At 58.9% G+C, this 13452-nt stretch overlaps 2 protein-coding genes across 2 annotated transcripts; one reads left to right on the top strand and one right to left on the bottom strand.

The window, feature by feature from the left end:
* Positions 1-302: 302 nt before the first annotated feature.
* Positions 303-5959, bottom strand: XKRX (XK related X-linked). The gene is made up of 4 exons (XM_042825372.1): positions 5920-5959; positions 3603-3939; positions 1879-2138; positions 303-1330 (listed from the first exon to the last, which is right to left on the bottom strand). The coding sequence occupies exons 1-4, from the start codon at positions 5957-5959 to the stop codon at positions 588-590; spliced, it is 1380 nt and encodes a 459-aa protein (XP_042681306.1). The 3' UTR covers positions 303-587.
* A 3763-nt stretch (positions 5960-9722) lies between these two features.
* Positions 9723-12766, top strand: ARL13A (ADP ribosylation factor like GTPase 13A). The gene is made up of 9 exons (XM_042825371.1): positions 9723-9781; positions 10480-10550; positions 10837-11086; positions 11194-11299; positions 11385-11542; positions 11624-11717; positions 11796-12003; positions 12330-12422; positions 12690-12766. The coding sequence occupies exons 1-9, from the start codon at positions 9723-9725 to the stop codon at positions 12764-12766; spliced, it is 1116 nt and encodes a 371-aa protein (XP_042681305.1).
* The last annotated feature ends 686 nt before the right edge of the window (positions 12767-13452 follow it).

Here is a 13452-nt window from a genome sequence, read left to right as displayed (position 1 = left end):
CACAACTGGGGTCGCTGCCTGCTGACAGCCAGAGCTGTGCTGGTGGAGCAGCAGGAAGAGACCCACAGCCTCGCTGCCCCTTATCGGCTCCATCGCAGGACAAGTGCAAGCCTGCAGCAGCTGGGAGAGATTGGGCTGTGCTGCTGAGCCTGCACTGCAGCCCCCAGCTCAGGGACATAGTTTGGTCCCCTGCCCAGGTGCAGTACGAGTGAAGTTTACGTGGGCAACGTGCATGCGTGCTGTTTGGCCCCATCCTGGCAGTCCCCACCCATGTGAGTCACTGCTGCCTGCCAGCACCCAGATGCAGAGCCACAGCAAAGTTTCTTTACTGCTCAAAACAAACCCAGAGCAGCATCCCTGGGGTCACAGCAGCGTGGGGACAAAGCTTCCAATTGCTGTGTGCTCCATTGGGGTCTGCACACCCCATAGGTCCCCTGTGTGTGTGTTCCGGGTAATTGGCATGCTCTGTATCCTGACACCATGGGGCTCAGTGCAGGGCACCAGCACCTGCAGCCACTACAGCACCATGGAGCCCTCAGCATGGCTCACGCCACCACAGCTCCTTGTCCATACTCCCAGGCTGTGCTTCAGACGATGCTGTGCCTCACACCAGGTTCATGTGGTGCCTCCAGGAGCTCTGCACCGTCCAGGGACCGCCGGCAGCAGACACAGTGGAGGAAATCAGCAACGTTGTGTCGGAAGAGCTGGCGGCACGGATGCAAGTACTGGAAGAAGAGGAGCATGAAGTAGATGGCCAGGCAGTAGCCGAGCAGCAGCTGCACCACCAGCAGCAATGTACAGATGTTCTCATAGACATCAGTCTTAAAGAAGTACCAGAGAACGACCAGCGCCGTGTTCTCCAGCAGCCGGGCCACGTAGTACACAGCCAAACGGCCCCAGTTCTGTGACTTGTCAATGAGGTCCCGGTCGGCCAACTTGAGCTGCACAGCCGACCAGCAGAACATGTTGATGCTGGCGTAGAGCAGGGTGAAGGCAAACAGCACCACCACTGTGCCCACCCGGCTGAAGTTCTTCTCAATGTTGTCGGGCAGCCGCGTGCCACTGCGCCAGAACTGCACCCAGGGCTGGAAGAAGACCACCAGCAGGTTGGCCAAGGCAATGGGGATGATCCAGTGCTTGAAGACGGTGCTGAAGAGCACCAGTACAGCCACACGAGTGGAGATCTCCAGGCTGCGCCACAGCACGATGCAGAGGAAGGCCAGCGGGCGCAGCTGCACCTTGTAGTCGTCGTACTTGACCTGGATGGCCAGGACATTGCAGACAAGTGCCCCGTAGGTGACCGACACCAGGCAGATGCCCATGAGGATGGCTGTGGGAGGAGAGGTCAGCGGGTCAGATAATGCTGGGAGCAGCACGGGGATTTCCTCACTCTGCTAATCAGTATCTTCCTCTTTTCCCAGCTGGGTTTGTACCTGGGTGTGAAGCAGCAAGAAATGCTGCCCCTGTGCAAAGGAACAGTGTTTATGTGGGCAGGGCATCATGTGGTTACATGGCTCCATGGAGCAAGCAAGCACCTGGGAGCATCTCAGTCCCAGACAGCTCCTCCCAACCTTCTGCAGCTTTGCAGTGGGCTGGAAAGCATTGGCAAAGCAAACCAGGGGATGGGCAGGTACCTAAATTCTATGGGCTGTTCAGGGAAGGCAAGGGGTGGCAGGGCCGGATGGGGCGTATCTGTAGAGACCCATCTGGATACCACACCACTGTGTGCAGTTGAGGACATTCTCCCATACCCTCAAGATACCACCATGCCCTGATGTTCCACCAAACCCCCGAGGTTCCACCACATCCCTGAGATGCCACCATGCCCCGCACATCCACAGCAGAGCTTTTGTGCCCAGCACACAGCCCATCCCTTACCTCGTGCAATGGGGACATACTTCTCCAAGATGCTGATGTAGAGCTGCAGGGTGAGCTGTGGGGTGGAGCCCAGGAAGGCCTGGATGACGGCCATGCGTTTGAAGGCGTTGCGGTGGGTGGCCAGCCGGCGCACCGAGTGGCCCACCTCCTGCTCCAGCTCCACTTCATAGCCCTTGCGCAGCCGCCGCTTGCGCGTGATGGTGACGTAGGGCTCCTCTTCCTGCCCCGACCAGCAGTACACCACCAGGGCCTCCACACACCTGGGCAAAAGTGGGCAAATGGCCACTGTCACCCCAGTGCGTCCCCATCCACTCCAGAGCTTGGGTCCAGCGCGGGGCCAGCAGCAAGGGTGGTGCAGGGTAGCTGGTATAAGAGCAGTAGCTCCATTGGCAGCTAAAGGAAGGGCGTAAGCACCCCAGGCTCTGTTTTCCCACTGTTGAGCACCCCACAACAGCATGAGAAATGTTCTGCTGTTGTGTTTGATCTCAAAAACCTTCCACGCTTCCTCCTCAGTTGGAGCAGCAGGAAGCAGAGAGTGGGGTGGAAGCCAATGTCTGATGGAGCAGATAACATGGCTTCCGGAGCGCGTCCCCTCAGCACCCTGCAGCTCCAGAGAGGGCGGCCTCCTCCACTGCCTCCTGCTGCCTCCTGATACCATTCAGCACAGCAGCTTTCATCCAGCCCCTCCATTCCCACCAGCTTCTCCGGCCCTGCTGGCCTCGCTGTCTCACCAGCAGTGCACACGGACCAGGCACAGCCATGGTTCCCTGTGGGCTGGGCTGGCTCAAGGGCCAGCGGGAGGTAATTGTCTGTAAGCGCTGATGGGGAAAACAGCCACTGCTCTGCTTCAAACCCAAATGGAATGAGGTTTGGGAACTGATTCTTTTGCCAGATCAGTGCTCACGGCCTATTCCAAGCTAATGGGAAAATGATTTCACCACAGCACCTGGCTCCAAAAGCAATCGATGCACACAGTGCCCCACCAGCCTTCCCCAGCAGGCTGAGCTCGCTCTGCAGCCCCAGAGCTGGCACAGCATCCCCCAGCAGCTCAGCATGACCCTTGCAAGCACCAAACCCTATCCCAGCAGCTGCTGGTGGCAGTGCTCAGTGCAATGGGCCAGCCACTGTAAACCAGCATGATCCGATGGGGCAATGCTGCAGTGCTGGTGCTCCCCAGCATAGCTGCCCTCTGGGCCAGGCGCTAGGTGAGCTGTGGGACCGGCATGACATTCCCCCCATGCACAGCAATGACAGCAGCCAGGGAGGCACGGCAGCATTCCCCAGGAGTGAGAACAGCACCTCTTCGGCTTGTGCAACATCCACCTTCGTCCTTCTGTCCCCACTGGGGTGTGGCAGCCCCCAGTCCCTCTCCTCTGCACCCACAGCCCAACATCCCTAGACCCCAGACCCCTTCAGCCACTCCAGCATAGATTTGCATCTCAGCCCCCAACAATGCAACCACAGTGAGAGGAATGCTGACTCCACAAAGCAGCCGTGTGAAGAGCACATTTGGCAGCAGGCACGCAACAGGCTAAGAGAGCCCGGGGGGGTCCTGCGGGCAGCGGGGAGGGGAGCAGGACGCGCAGGAGCTGCGCTGCGGAAAGCGCTGCTGACAGCGGTGCGCAGCGCTCCTGCCCTGCCCTGCCGGGGAGCCGAACCGAACCGAGCCGTGCCGTGCAGAGTCGTGCAGTGCAGAGCCGTGCCCGGGTCCCCGCCGCGCTCACCTGATGATGGGCCCCAGCTGCAGCAAGTGCATGAGCAGGACGAGCGGTCGGTCGCGGCTGAGGTCGCGATGCACGAAGATGAGGGTGAGCTGCACCAGGACGGAGGGGCAGAGCACGAAGAAGATGGTGAGCGCCAGCCAGAAGCGGTCGTCGGAGTGGCTGTAGGAGAAGCAGAGGACGGCGGCCGCCGCGCTCTCCCCGCAGAACAGCGCCGTCGAGAAGACTATGCCGAGCGGCAGCTTCGCCCTCGACGGGGCGGGGGCGGGCGGCTGCCCCTCTCCCGGGCCGTCCATCGCGGCCCCGGCGCCGCTCAGCCCCGCCGCGCCGCCATCCTGAGCTGCAGGGGAGGGAGAGGAGCGCTGCGGGAGGGGAGCGGGGGGCTGCGGAGCGCCGAACCCCGCACGGCGCCCCGACGGGCGGCAGCTGCCTCCGCGCCGTGCCCCGATCACCGTGGTGGGGGGGCGGGCCGAGCCGGCTGCGCTCCCGGGCCCGCCCCGGCGGGGAGTGGGAGGGACACTCTCGGGTAGCGGACCCTCCTCCTGGGGACCCCCCGTTACGCTGCCGGGTACACCTCTAAGAATCCCCTCCCCCCTGCAGCCCCATCCTCACCAGCCCTCTGTGTGCTCTGAGTATCTTGGCTCTCTCCCGACCAGACCCACCCCCTCCACCAAGGCCCCGGGATGCAGCAGCGTGGGGGGTCCCCAAAGGCAGAGGTGCCACGAAGGAGGGCAGCCCTGCCTTACAGCCAGGGGCACCCCATGGGTGGCAGGGAGGGACCGTAGGTGGTTGGATGGAGGAGATGTGGCTCCTGCAAGCATCCGAGTGGGAGGCGGTGAAGTCCACAGATAGCAGGGTGCTACTCAGAGGGATGAGGCTGGCTGGGTTACCTGACATTGGTGGTCATGGAGCAGCCAATGCTGGGCCGGCGCTCTGCCTGCCCCCCGCGTACCACTGTGTGAGCAGACAGCCACTGGTGCGCACAAGCTGGCTCCCCAGCCATGCACTGCCTGCCAGATTACTCAATCTGGGCACACAGCGGCTGGCTGGGACAGACATGATGAGGCACAGAGCGCTTGAGGTCGGCCAGTTCTCCCAACTTCACCAGACAGACCAGGAAGCCTCTGGTAGCTTGTAAAAGGCACTGGGTATCCATCCCTCAGCAGGGATGTCCATCGCCTGCCCTAATCCTAACCCCCTTCATAGCACACCCCAAAGCGTGAAACCCCACAGACCCCACAGGTGAGATCTGCCCCCGTTCTACAGAGACAAAAGCACTGCCAGGGTTATTGGGTGACAAATTATTGGGTGATGGTGCAGCGCGGCGCTGCCAACTGCGCCCACACCTCAGTGTTTGCAGCAGGAGCGATGCGCAATTGAAATCATTTATGCAACCTCCATTTATCCAAATTAAAAGCATCCCCTAGGAGCCTGGCAGGTCACCAAGCCCTTGGCTGAGCAATGCCTGGGCCCAGAGTCATCATATTTTTAATTTTGTCTTCCCTGTTTCGTGATGAAATATTTAAGAGCGATTGTTTAAGAAGACAAGAATGCCAATCCTCTGTCTGTAGACCGGCACCATGAGAGGAACGGATGGACAAAGCCTCACGGCGCTCCCCACACCAATCATTATCCCATTCTCTGACCCATGTGTGGGGAGGAAGAGGGGTGTTTGCTGCTGCACACCGTGAGTCAGCCTGTGAGCTGCACTACCTGTGGAGCTCAGCGCTGTAAACAGACCATAAAAGTGATGCGTGTCTGCAGAGGGCAACCTGCTGCTGCCTCTCCCAGTGCCTGCATTAATGCCTCTGCAACCCTGGGAGTGGGCCACTGGGGTGCTGCAGCCACACCCTGCCCTTGCCCTCTGCAACTGCCTCTCCCAACACGCAGGGGTGCCTGAGGCAATGCCCCCAAGTCCTAGAAAATGTCACTTTCCTCTTTCCAGTGCCTTCTCCAGGAGAACAACCTGACCTCATTATGTTCTTCATCCTGGATTTCATTATTTTATTAATCCCACAATGCGCTGTGAACGCAGGGATGGAGCGACAGTGCCCACCCGCCGTGTGAAATGTGGGGTTGTGCAGCTGCTCCCTGCACGTGGCTGAGGGAGGGCACTTGTGCAGCAGCCAGGCTATAGATAGCGGTGGGAGCAGCCTCCTGCAGGGCTCCAGCACTGAAAATAGGCACAGCTCCCTGACACACGCCTGCCCAGCAGCTCTGCTCCTCTAAAAGGAGAGCAGGAAGAAGCTGGGGCTGTCAGGGAGCAGCGTGCAGGAACCCTTAAAGAGCCCATCCAGATGCAGGAGAGCTGCTCACATACTCCCAGTGTGGTTTCTCTCCTCTCCTCTCCTCTCTGCCATCGCACTAGGACCCCGGGACACACTGCTTCCCAAGCTGGGACACGCCAAGCTGCTGGATTCCCAAATATAGCCCTGAGCACAGCAGCAGGACAGCTGCTCCCCACCGCTGCCCTTCCGGATCAGCAACCTCAGTAGTGCTCCTCCTTTTGTGCAAAGGAACAAACCCCCATCCCGCGCTGCACAGAGCATCGGGTACGTGGCTCCCAGCAGCCCCACGTGCTGAATGCAGCTTCCCAGCATCTCCCAGCCGTGTGCTGCAAGAAGGAGCAGCAGCCTGTGTGTGCTCCCTGCTCTCACAGAGCCAGCAGCTGCTGGGGCTTGGAGGAGTTTTGGAGTCAGGAACTTTTTACTTAGTTTGGAAATAGCTTTGCAAATGGCTTGCTTTCCCCTCTGAAACTGTTTGGATTCTGCAGTGCGTTCTCAATAATTCAGCTGTATTTTTTTTTCTGCCCCGTCAGTCTGTGAATAGTTTCTGGTTGAGGAAACATTTTTTTTCCATTTGCTTTGCAGTTTCATGCAACCGCTTTTGCTGCTTTTTTTCCTCCCACAGCCTCACTCTCATGCAGGGAGAAAACTGGGGTCTGCCCCAGGTCTGACTGCAGGCCAGGGCACTGCATGGAGCTGAGCAGGCACGGACCAGAGGGAGCATTGCTTCCACAAGAAAGTGAAAGCTGCCTGCTTTGGATACTTGCACATTTTGAAAGCACGGCCCCCCATTTGCAGTCCCACCAGGTGATGCTGAAACAGAAAACCAGGACTAAGAGCTCCTTCTAATTGAGTGATTCCCCCGGTCCCAGCAGGCACATGGTGCACGGCAGGCAGGAGGGATGCACTGTGTTCAACTCCTTTCCCCCATGTCCACAGTGGGACAGGAGCAGCACGGGGCACTGCCCACCTACATGCTCAGCTTTGTGCGTGGTGCAGGAGTGAGCTGTCAGCTTCCCCTTGTAGAAAGAACAAGAAAACTGAGCAGAGCAGCCAGTGTTCAGCTGGCGTTCGCCATGCCCCAGCCTGTTCGGGGCAGACTTTTGTTTGTGCAGTGCAGAAAGGTGCTTATCTCCCTGCTCTGAAAGCAGCCTCCCCGCTTCCGCGTTCGCCGTGGGGCTCAGCTGGGCCATTTGGGGGGGGGCAGAGAGTGCTCCACAAAAATGGCCTCCCTGCCCAAAATAGCCACCGGCTCACCACGCTCTGTTAGCAAACGCCGCACGGTCCTGGCTCACCGACAACAGGTTTCCTGGCGTGGGCAGCAGTTACCTGCAGCTGCAGCCGGGCTGTGGGGCACTGGGGTGTAATTAGCTGCTGGGATTTGCAAGCCCGTGTGATCAGGTTTAGTGTCAGCCAGCAGAGCTGTGCTGGGATTTAAAGGGACGATGCAGGCCTTTGCATGTGGGCCTGCTGCTGTAAGAGGGTTGCTGCCATCGGCCGATGGGCTCGCAGCATAGCATGTCTCTCCTCTGAGCTGCATGGCACTGCCCTGCACGGTGGATGTGCCTTCAGGGCAGGCTCTGAGGAGATGTGGTCCCTAGCAGAGCAGGACAGCTTGCAGGCATTGCTGCTGGCACCCTGGGGTCCTGGCTCTTATTTCCTTATTACAGCCACCCTAGCTCTGTGCTTTTATCAGTACTGCCCAGTGCTTTCCCTGCAAGCTGTCACTTGCTGCGTGCTGGCATCCCCAGCACTGTCACTGCTGCTCCCCCATGCTGCACCTCCCCAGGGTCCCAGCACTGTCCCAATGTGCCCGCAGTCACTCGGTGCATACTCACAGGATCCATGACAGCACAGCTCGTGTTCCCTCCACACTTCTCCGTGGTCTCTGTGGTGTCACCTCCTTCCCTTGCCTGCTGCTCTCCAATGGGCAGAAATAGCCCCACGCCACGTGCTGCCCTCCAGGCAGTGATCCCAGAGGCCGCACAGCCCCAGCACCCTGTGCACAGCTTGCTCTCGGGGACCCCGCTGTCACCACTGTCACTGCTCTCAGCGAGGTGCCTGGCCCAGCACAGTGCCGGCTCTGGGTCCAGTAACAGCCCCAGTGAGGAACATCTCCCGTTCTCCACCAAGATAAATTCTGCCTTAGAGTTTCTCACCTGGCAACAGTCACCAAGGAAACTCGGACGGCTCCCAAGGGTCCCCTGTTGGCAATGCTGAGGGGTGTCCCTGTGCTGTAGGACGTGCAGGGAGATGGGACACGTGTGTCCCTGGGCCGCCTGCTGCGGGCACGCTGCCAGCCCTGTAACCTGAGCCACTGCCACAGCACGTCCCAGGTGGAGCAGAAAACCCATTGCTCAGGGCTCAGCCCTCTCCCAGCACCCACAGGTTTCACTGGGCTCTGGGGTGCATTTTTGAGGTTTTCCTGGAGGTGTGCACATCAGGAGGTGGTTGGCCTCCAAGCTGCCTTGGGTCCATGGGGGTTGCCACCTCTGGTGTGTCCATGTGATATGGGCACAGCTCCTTCTGCAAAGGGCTTCCACATGTCGTGCTTTTGCAGGGGCCTCTGATACTGGAGGGACCACGGACGCAGTCACAGCACCCCCAGGCTCAGGGACAGCAGGGGACAGGGGCATAGCCACTGCTGGCCCTGGGAAGTGGATCAGGGCTGCACCCATGCATGTAGGAGGGGGTGGTGAACACACATGCGAGGCAGTGAGGGTGTGGATGTCAGGAGGCAGGCTGCTTGCTGGCAGCCAGAGATGAGATTCTAATGCTCATTTAATCGGTGTTTGTGACAGCCTTGGGTGCCACCTGCTCACCTCAGCCAGGCTGGGGTGCTGCCAGAGAGATGGAGCATGCAGGCACACCATCACCCTGAATACTGCTGTTGGCTGTGCCTGGCCACAGTGTGACTACAGAAACTTCCTCAGTCAATCATTAACCCTGAGAGCTCTCTGCCCACATGGGCCATTGACCTGGGGCCAGGCATTGCCCCACCCTCATGCCTCAGTGTGTTGTGCCTCACTGCAGGGTTTTCTGGGGAAAGCCATGCTCACACATGCAATGTGTGAGTGCTATGGGATGCTTGGCATCACCTCTGCATTCCCCGCTCGCTTTGGTATGGCTGCTGTATGGCTGCTGGTGCTAAGAAATGAAGCATGGATCCTGCAGCCTATACTTCCTGGCATGGCTTTTGGCAGATCTCATGTCCTCATCCCTCTGGATTCCATGTTCTGCACTGAGCTGCTATGGCTCACACCCCCCTGTACAGCCTCTCTCTGCCTGCAGAGAACCAGCCATGGCTGTGGGAAGCAACAGGAAACACGAGGAGCCAGATAAGCACTGCGGGGCTGCAGATCAAGGAGCTGAAGCTTGGTTCTTTTCCTCCCCACTGCCACTATTGCCCAGCCCTGTGCCATCCTCACCCAGACTCCATTCTGCTTCAGGCAACCAACTCTCATGGAGGTGCACAGGCATCCACGGGGCCAGGAGCAGCCATGGGTGTGCAGAGCAGCCTGGTACCTCCAGCAGAACACTGAGTGCTTCTCACAGCTCCCCCACCTCCCCGCTCCCAAACAAGCACTGCCCAGCTGTGTGTTGATTCTGCTCTGCAAGCCTCCAAACTATTATGGAAGAGCAGCATGCAGCAGCCTGGGCTGACCTGTGTGGATTAGGGAGGCTGCAGGGAATAAATCACGTAAATCCAGATTAGGTTTAAGCAGGTGCTACGCAAAGGAGATGCAAGAAGAGCGAGTTTGTGGTGTGAGTGGAGGGACGGAGCGCGGGGCCACGCCGGGCCGCTGGGTTTGCGGGTGCCCACAGCACAGCGCAGAGCATGTTCCACCTCTTCTCACACTGCTGGACCTGGCTGCAGGCCGTGCAGGAGCCCGTCAGGTAAATCCATGCTGCCTTCAGCTGCGGGACACTGGGGTGCTGCACCGGGGCTCCCCAGGTTGCAGGGCAAGGGACGCAGTGCCATGGAACTGGATTTTATGCCCTTGGGAGGAGCACTGCAGGTGGGTGATGTTTGCAATGTGGGGGTTTATGGTTCCATCCCAGCAGTGTCAATGTGGTGCTGCAATGCTGGAGGTGGAGCTCACTGCCTACGCAGGCTCTTGCTTGTGTTTAAGGTGAAAATGACTCATGTTGTTGACATGTAAACCAAAGAGGAAATGCTCAGATGGAGCGTGTTACTGCAGACCAAACATGACTGTTGAGGAACAGGAAAAATCTCTTGGGTCTGGGCAAAAGCTGATAGAATGTCCCTGCTCTCTGTGGTTTAGCTACAACGCGGAAAAGCGCTAAGAAAAATCATTAACTGCTCCCATATAAGTAACAATGTTTTTGCCCTGTGTGTACCATTGCCCAGCCCTATATGACAGGAAACAGTTGCTGTTAAAGAGCCACGATGCTCTAGGTGCTGGTGCTGGTAACTCTGCCCTCACCCTTTCCCCAGGCACCATCCTGCCACTCTCCTGGCTAAAGTAAAGCTGTTCCCTCGCCCAGAGGCCCCAGAGCTGGCAGCCAGCATTATGGCTGAGGACAGTGGCTCAGATGGAGCCCTGATGCTCAGTACTTGGTGTTGCCCCCAGGAAAGTGACCCTGCTCGTCGTGGGGCTGGACAACTCAGGGAAGAGCTCCGTCATCACGGACATCATGAGAGGTGGGGAGGATGGCCTTCTGTGGGGAGGGTCCCATGGGGAGCGCGGTGCTTGCTTGTGCCTAGTGTGCCTGTGGGCTGCAGCAGGCGATGCAATGCCCCACAAATCCCTCTCGGCTGGGCTGTGCCAGTCATGTTCCACAAAATAAAGAGATCAGCTTGCTGCTCTGGGGAACAGAGTGTTGGCAGTGCCTTGGGATCCCGCAAGTCAGTGTGGGGATGTGGCCAGGGAGCGGGATGCATGCATGGAAGGGATGCTCTCACACCACAGCCCTCTCCCCACACACAGCTCTGGCCAGCGAGGTGCTGCCTGCAGCACAGCCCGGCCAGACCCGTCTGCGGGTGAACAGATTTGAGGTGACACTGATGGAGCTGCCTGGAGCTCAGCGCTGCCGCAGTGCCTGGCGCAGCCACTATGGTGCAGCCGACGGGCTGCTCTTCGTGTTGGACTCCAGTGACCTGGCACGGATGGAGGAGGCCCGCAAGGCTCTGAGCCGCGTCCTGAGTCACCCCGACGTCTCCGGGAAGCCCCTCTTGCTGTAAGGCTGTAGTGTTTGGGGTCGTGGGGAGGAATGGGAACCCCGGCAGTGATGGGGAGCCCATAGTGAGATGGCTCCAGGACTGATCTCCTCTCCCTATGCCTCAGCCTGGCCAACAAGCAGGACGTGGCGGCTGCCCTGCTGCCCTGTGAGCTGATCGAACGCCTGGCACTGCAGCGGCTCGTCAATGAGAACCACTCGCCCTGCCGCATCGTGAGTGCAGGGCTGCCCCAAGCCCACACCCCCTCCACGTGCATCCAAGGGTTGTGGGGGGCTGACTGAACCCCTCCACCTCCAGGAGCCATGTGCAGCTGTGGGCCCAGCCCGCAGCACGCTGCAAGGACTGCGCTGGCTCCTGCGTGCTGCTGCTGAGCACTCCCTGCAGCTCCCCACTGCCTGCTCCCCGTCACCTGACCCCGGACCTGGAGCAGCCCACGGCCGCCCACATGAGCGCAGGTGGGTGTGCAGCTCCATGGGTGCCGTTCTCCTATCTGCATGGAGTTCATCCTAACCCTAGCTGTGCTCTCACCCCATCAGGGACCCCCTGGCCCAAAGAGAAGATGAATCTTCCAGTGCAGAGAAGATAAAGGAGCCACAGCCCACCCGCCACCTCCTCTCCCCCAGTCTCCAGGTGAGATTCCCCCAGCTGCAGCAGGGAGAAGAAGATAGAGGAGCTCGCATCACTTCTCCTCCTCTTTCCCCTGTCCAGAAGGTGAGCACAAATGGCCCTGGGAAGAGGAAGAAGAAGGTGAAGGTGAGGAAGAAGGGCACAGGGCAGCTGAACCCAGCTGGAGAACCAGAGGGAGGAGCAGCAGGAGGGGCTGATGGCCGAGCCAGCACTGCTGGGGGGCTGCTGGCCCCCAATAGGGTTGGGCAGGAGGAACCTGTGCCTGCTGGGACGGCTGCCCCCCACTCAGGTGAGAGGAGGCTATGGGAGCTGCTGGCACTACCTACTCAGGCATCTCAGGATCCCCAAAGCCACCCCAAGAGGGACTGTGGGGATCCTTATATGTAGTGCTGTGCTGGACCAGCAGCCCCTGGGATGTTCCTTAGCTCTGCTTGCAGGCCAGCTGGGGCACAGAGCAGGTGGCATCAGTCTGGATGGGAATGAGGAGAGACATGTCCGATGCACAGAGGTGATGGAGGGCTGCAGACCTGCCAGCAGCAGTCCTCCCAGCTGGGTTGGTGACACCGGCACCCTTGCCCAAAGGTGATGCCTGAAATGTTGTATTTCTCTATCCAGCACAGGGCATGAAAAAGAAAAAGAAGAAAAAAATCAAGAATAAAATCAAATCACAGGAGCCTGTCATGGAGCAGCAGCAGGAGGAGGTCTCAAGTACCTTTGGTTGGTATTTCCCAGGATTGACTTTGCCCAAAAGCATCAAGGGGTCCCATTCTGTTGGCAGCAGGTTTTGAGCTGCTTGGGAGCACTTGGGCATTTAGCGTCTGGTGAGGGGGCACAGGTACAGGCAGGGCAAAATGCTGGGGAGGTGGGTGCTGTGGTTGCTGCCTTCGGGTAGGATGCAGCCAGGGAGCCCATGTGCACAGGGCCAGGCTGCCAGGCTCAGTCTCTGGTCAGTGCCTGACTCCCTTCTTCCCCCAGACCTGTACCGCCGGGCGATGCTGGCTCTGAAGATGCGACAGGAGCAGAGGAAGCAGCCATCTGCCATCGCCCCCTGAGCAGGACAGGCGAGTCCTAGGGCATGCATGGTCTTGCAGCTAGTGCAGGGCTCCCGGGCTGTTTGGCCAGGGCTGGCAGTCCTGGGGCAGGAACAGCAGCACTGTTGTCCTCTGCGTGACTTGAAAATCAGGATCTGCAGGAGCAAGCCAGAAGTCCTGTTGTAAAAAGCCTCTTTGGCAGCCGGGTTGCAAACAGTCTGAAAAGGAAACAGACGGCACTTTCTGACCCTGTGTTAATATTCTGTGTAAGACTTGCCCTGAACCCTGCTGAGTCTGTAGAAGAGAGAGGAAGCTTGGAGCAAATATCCCATGGGAAAAGCCCATTTCTTGAACTGACATAAACCCTGGTGAAGCTGTGTTCATGGGTCAAGGGCTAACTCGGCCACTCATCCAGCTCCTGCCTGCTGCCTGGACACGCTGAGTTTCCAGCTGGTGAGGTCAGATGGGCAGAGCCATGCCCAGCTCCAGCCTGAGCCAGGGCACAGAGCAGCATCTGCATCCCGACACAACCATCTGCATCTAATACAACCCATCCATAGCTACCAATTCCTGGGCACTGCCTGGCCGATGCAGGGCAAGATAAACCACTAAACCCTCAGCTGGGCTAAAAAGGGGAAAAGAACAACTCTGCCTATTGCTGGCGTGCTGTGAAATTATTAGATTCGATTGCCAGTGCCTATAGTGAT

The sequence above is a fragment of the Centrocercus urophasianus genome, unplaced genomic scaffold, assembly GCF_019232065.1.
Source record: "Centrocercus urophasianus isolate 14NV4802_14NV808 unplaced genomic scaffold, USGS_Curo_1.0 seq_24, whole genome shotgun sequence".
In the NCBI taxonomy this organism is placed as follows: domain Eukaryota; kingdom Metazoa; phylum Chordata; class Aves; order Galliformes; family Phasianidae; genus Centrocercus; species Centrocercus urophasianus.
This window is presented reverse-complemented; position numbering and strand designations above follow the sequence as displayed.

Excerpts from the sequence above, each read along its gene's own strand:
- XKRX (XM_042825372.1), bottom strand. The coding sequence starts at position 5,959 with ATGGCAGAGAGGAGAGGAGAGGAGAGAAACCACACTGGGA. Across the intron at positions 3,940-5,919 it reads GGAGAGAAACCACACTGGGA|CTCAGGATGGCGGCGCGGCG; the intron begins GTATGTGAGCAG and ends CCTCCCCTGCAG. Across the intron at positions 2,139-3,602 it reads CAGCTGGGGCCCATCATCAG|GTGTGTGGAGGCCCTGGTGG; the intron begins GTGAGCGCGGCG and ends ACTTTTGCCCAG.
- ARL13A (XM_042825371.1), top strand. The coding sequence starts at position 9,723 with ATGTTCCACCTCTTCTCACACTGCTGGACCTGGCTGCAGGCCGTGCAG. Across the intron at positions 9,782-10,479 it reads GCCGTGCAGGAGCCCGTCAG|GAAAGTGACCCTGCTCGTCG; the intron begins GTAAATCCATGC and ends TGTTGCCCCCAG. Across the intron at positions 11,543-11,623 it reads GGCCGCCCACATGAGCGCAG|GGACCCCCTGGCCCAAAGAG; the intron begins GTGGGTGTGCAG and ends TCACCCCATCAG.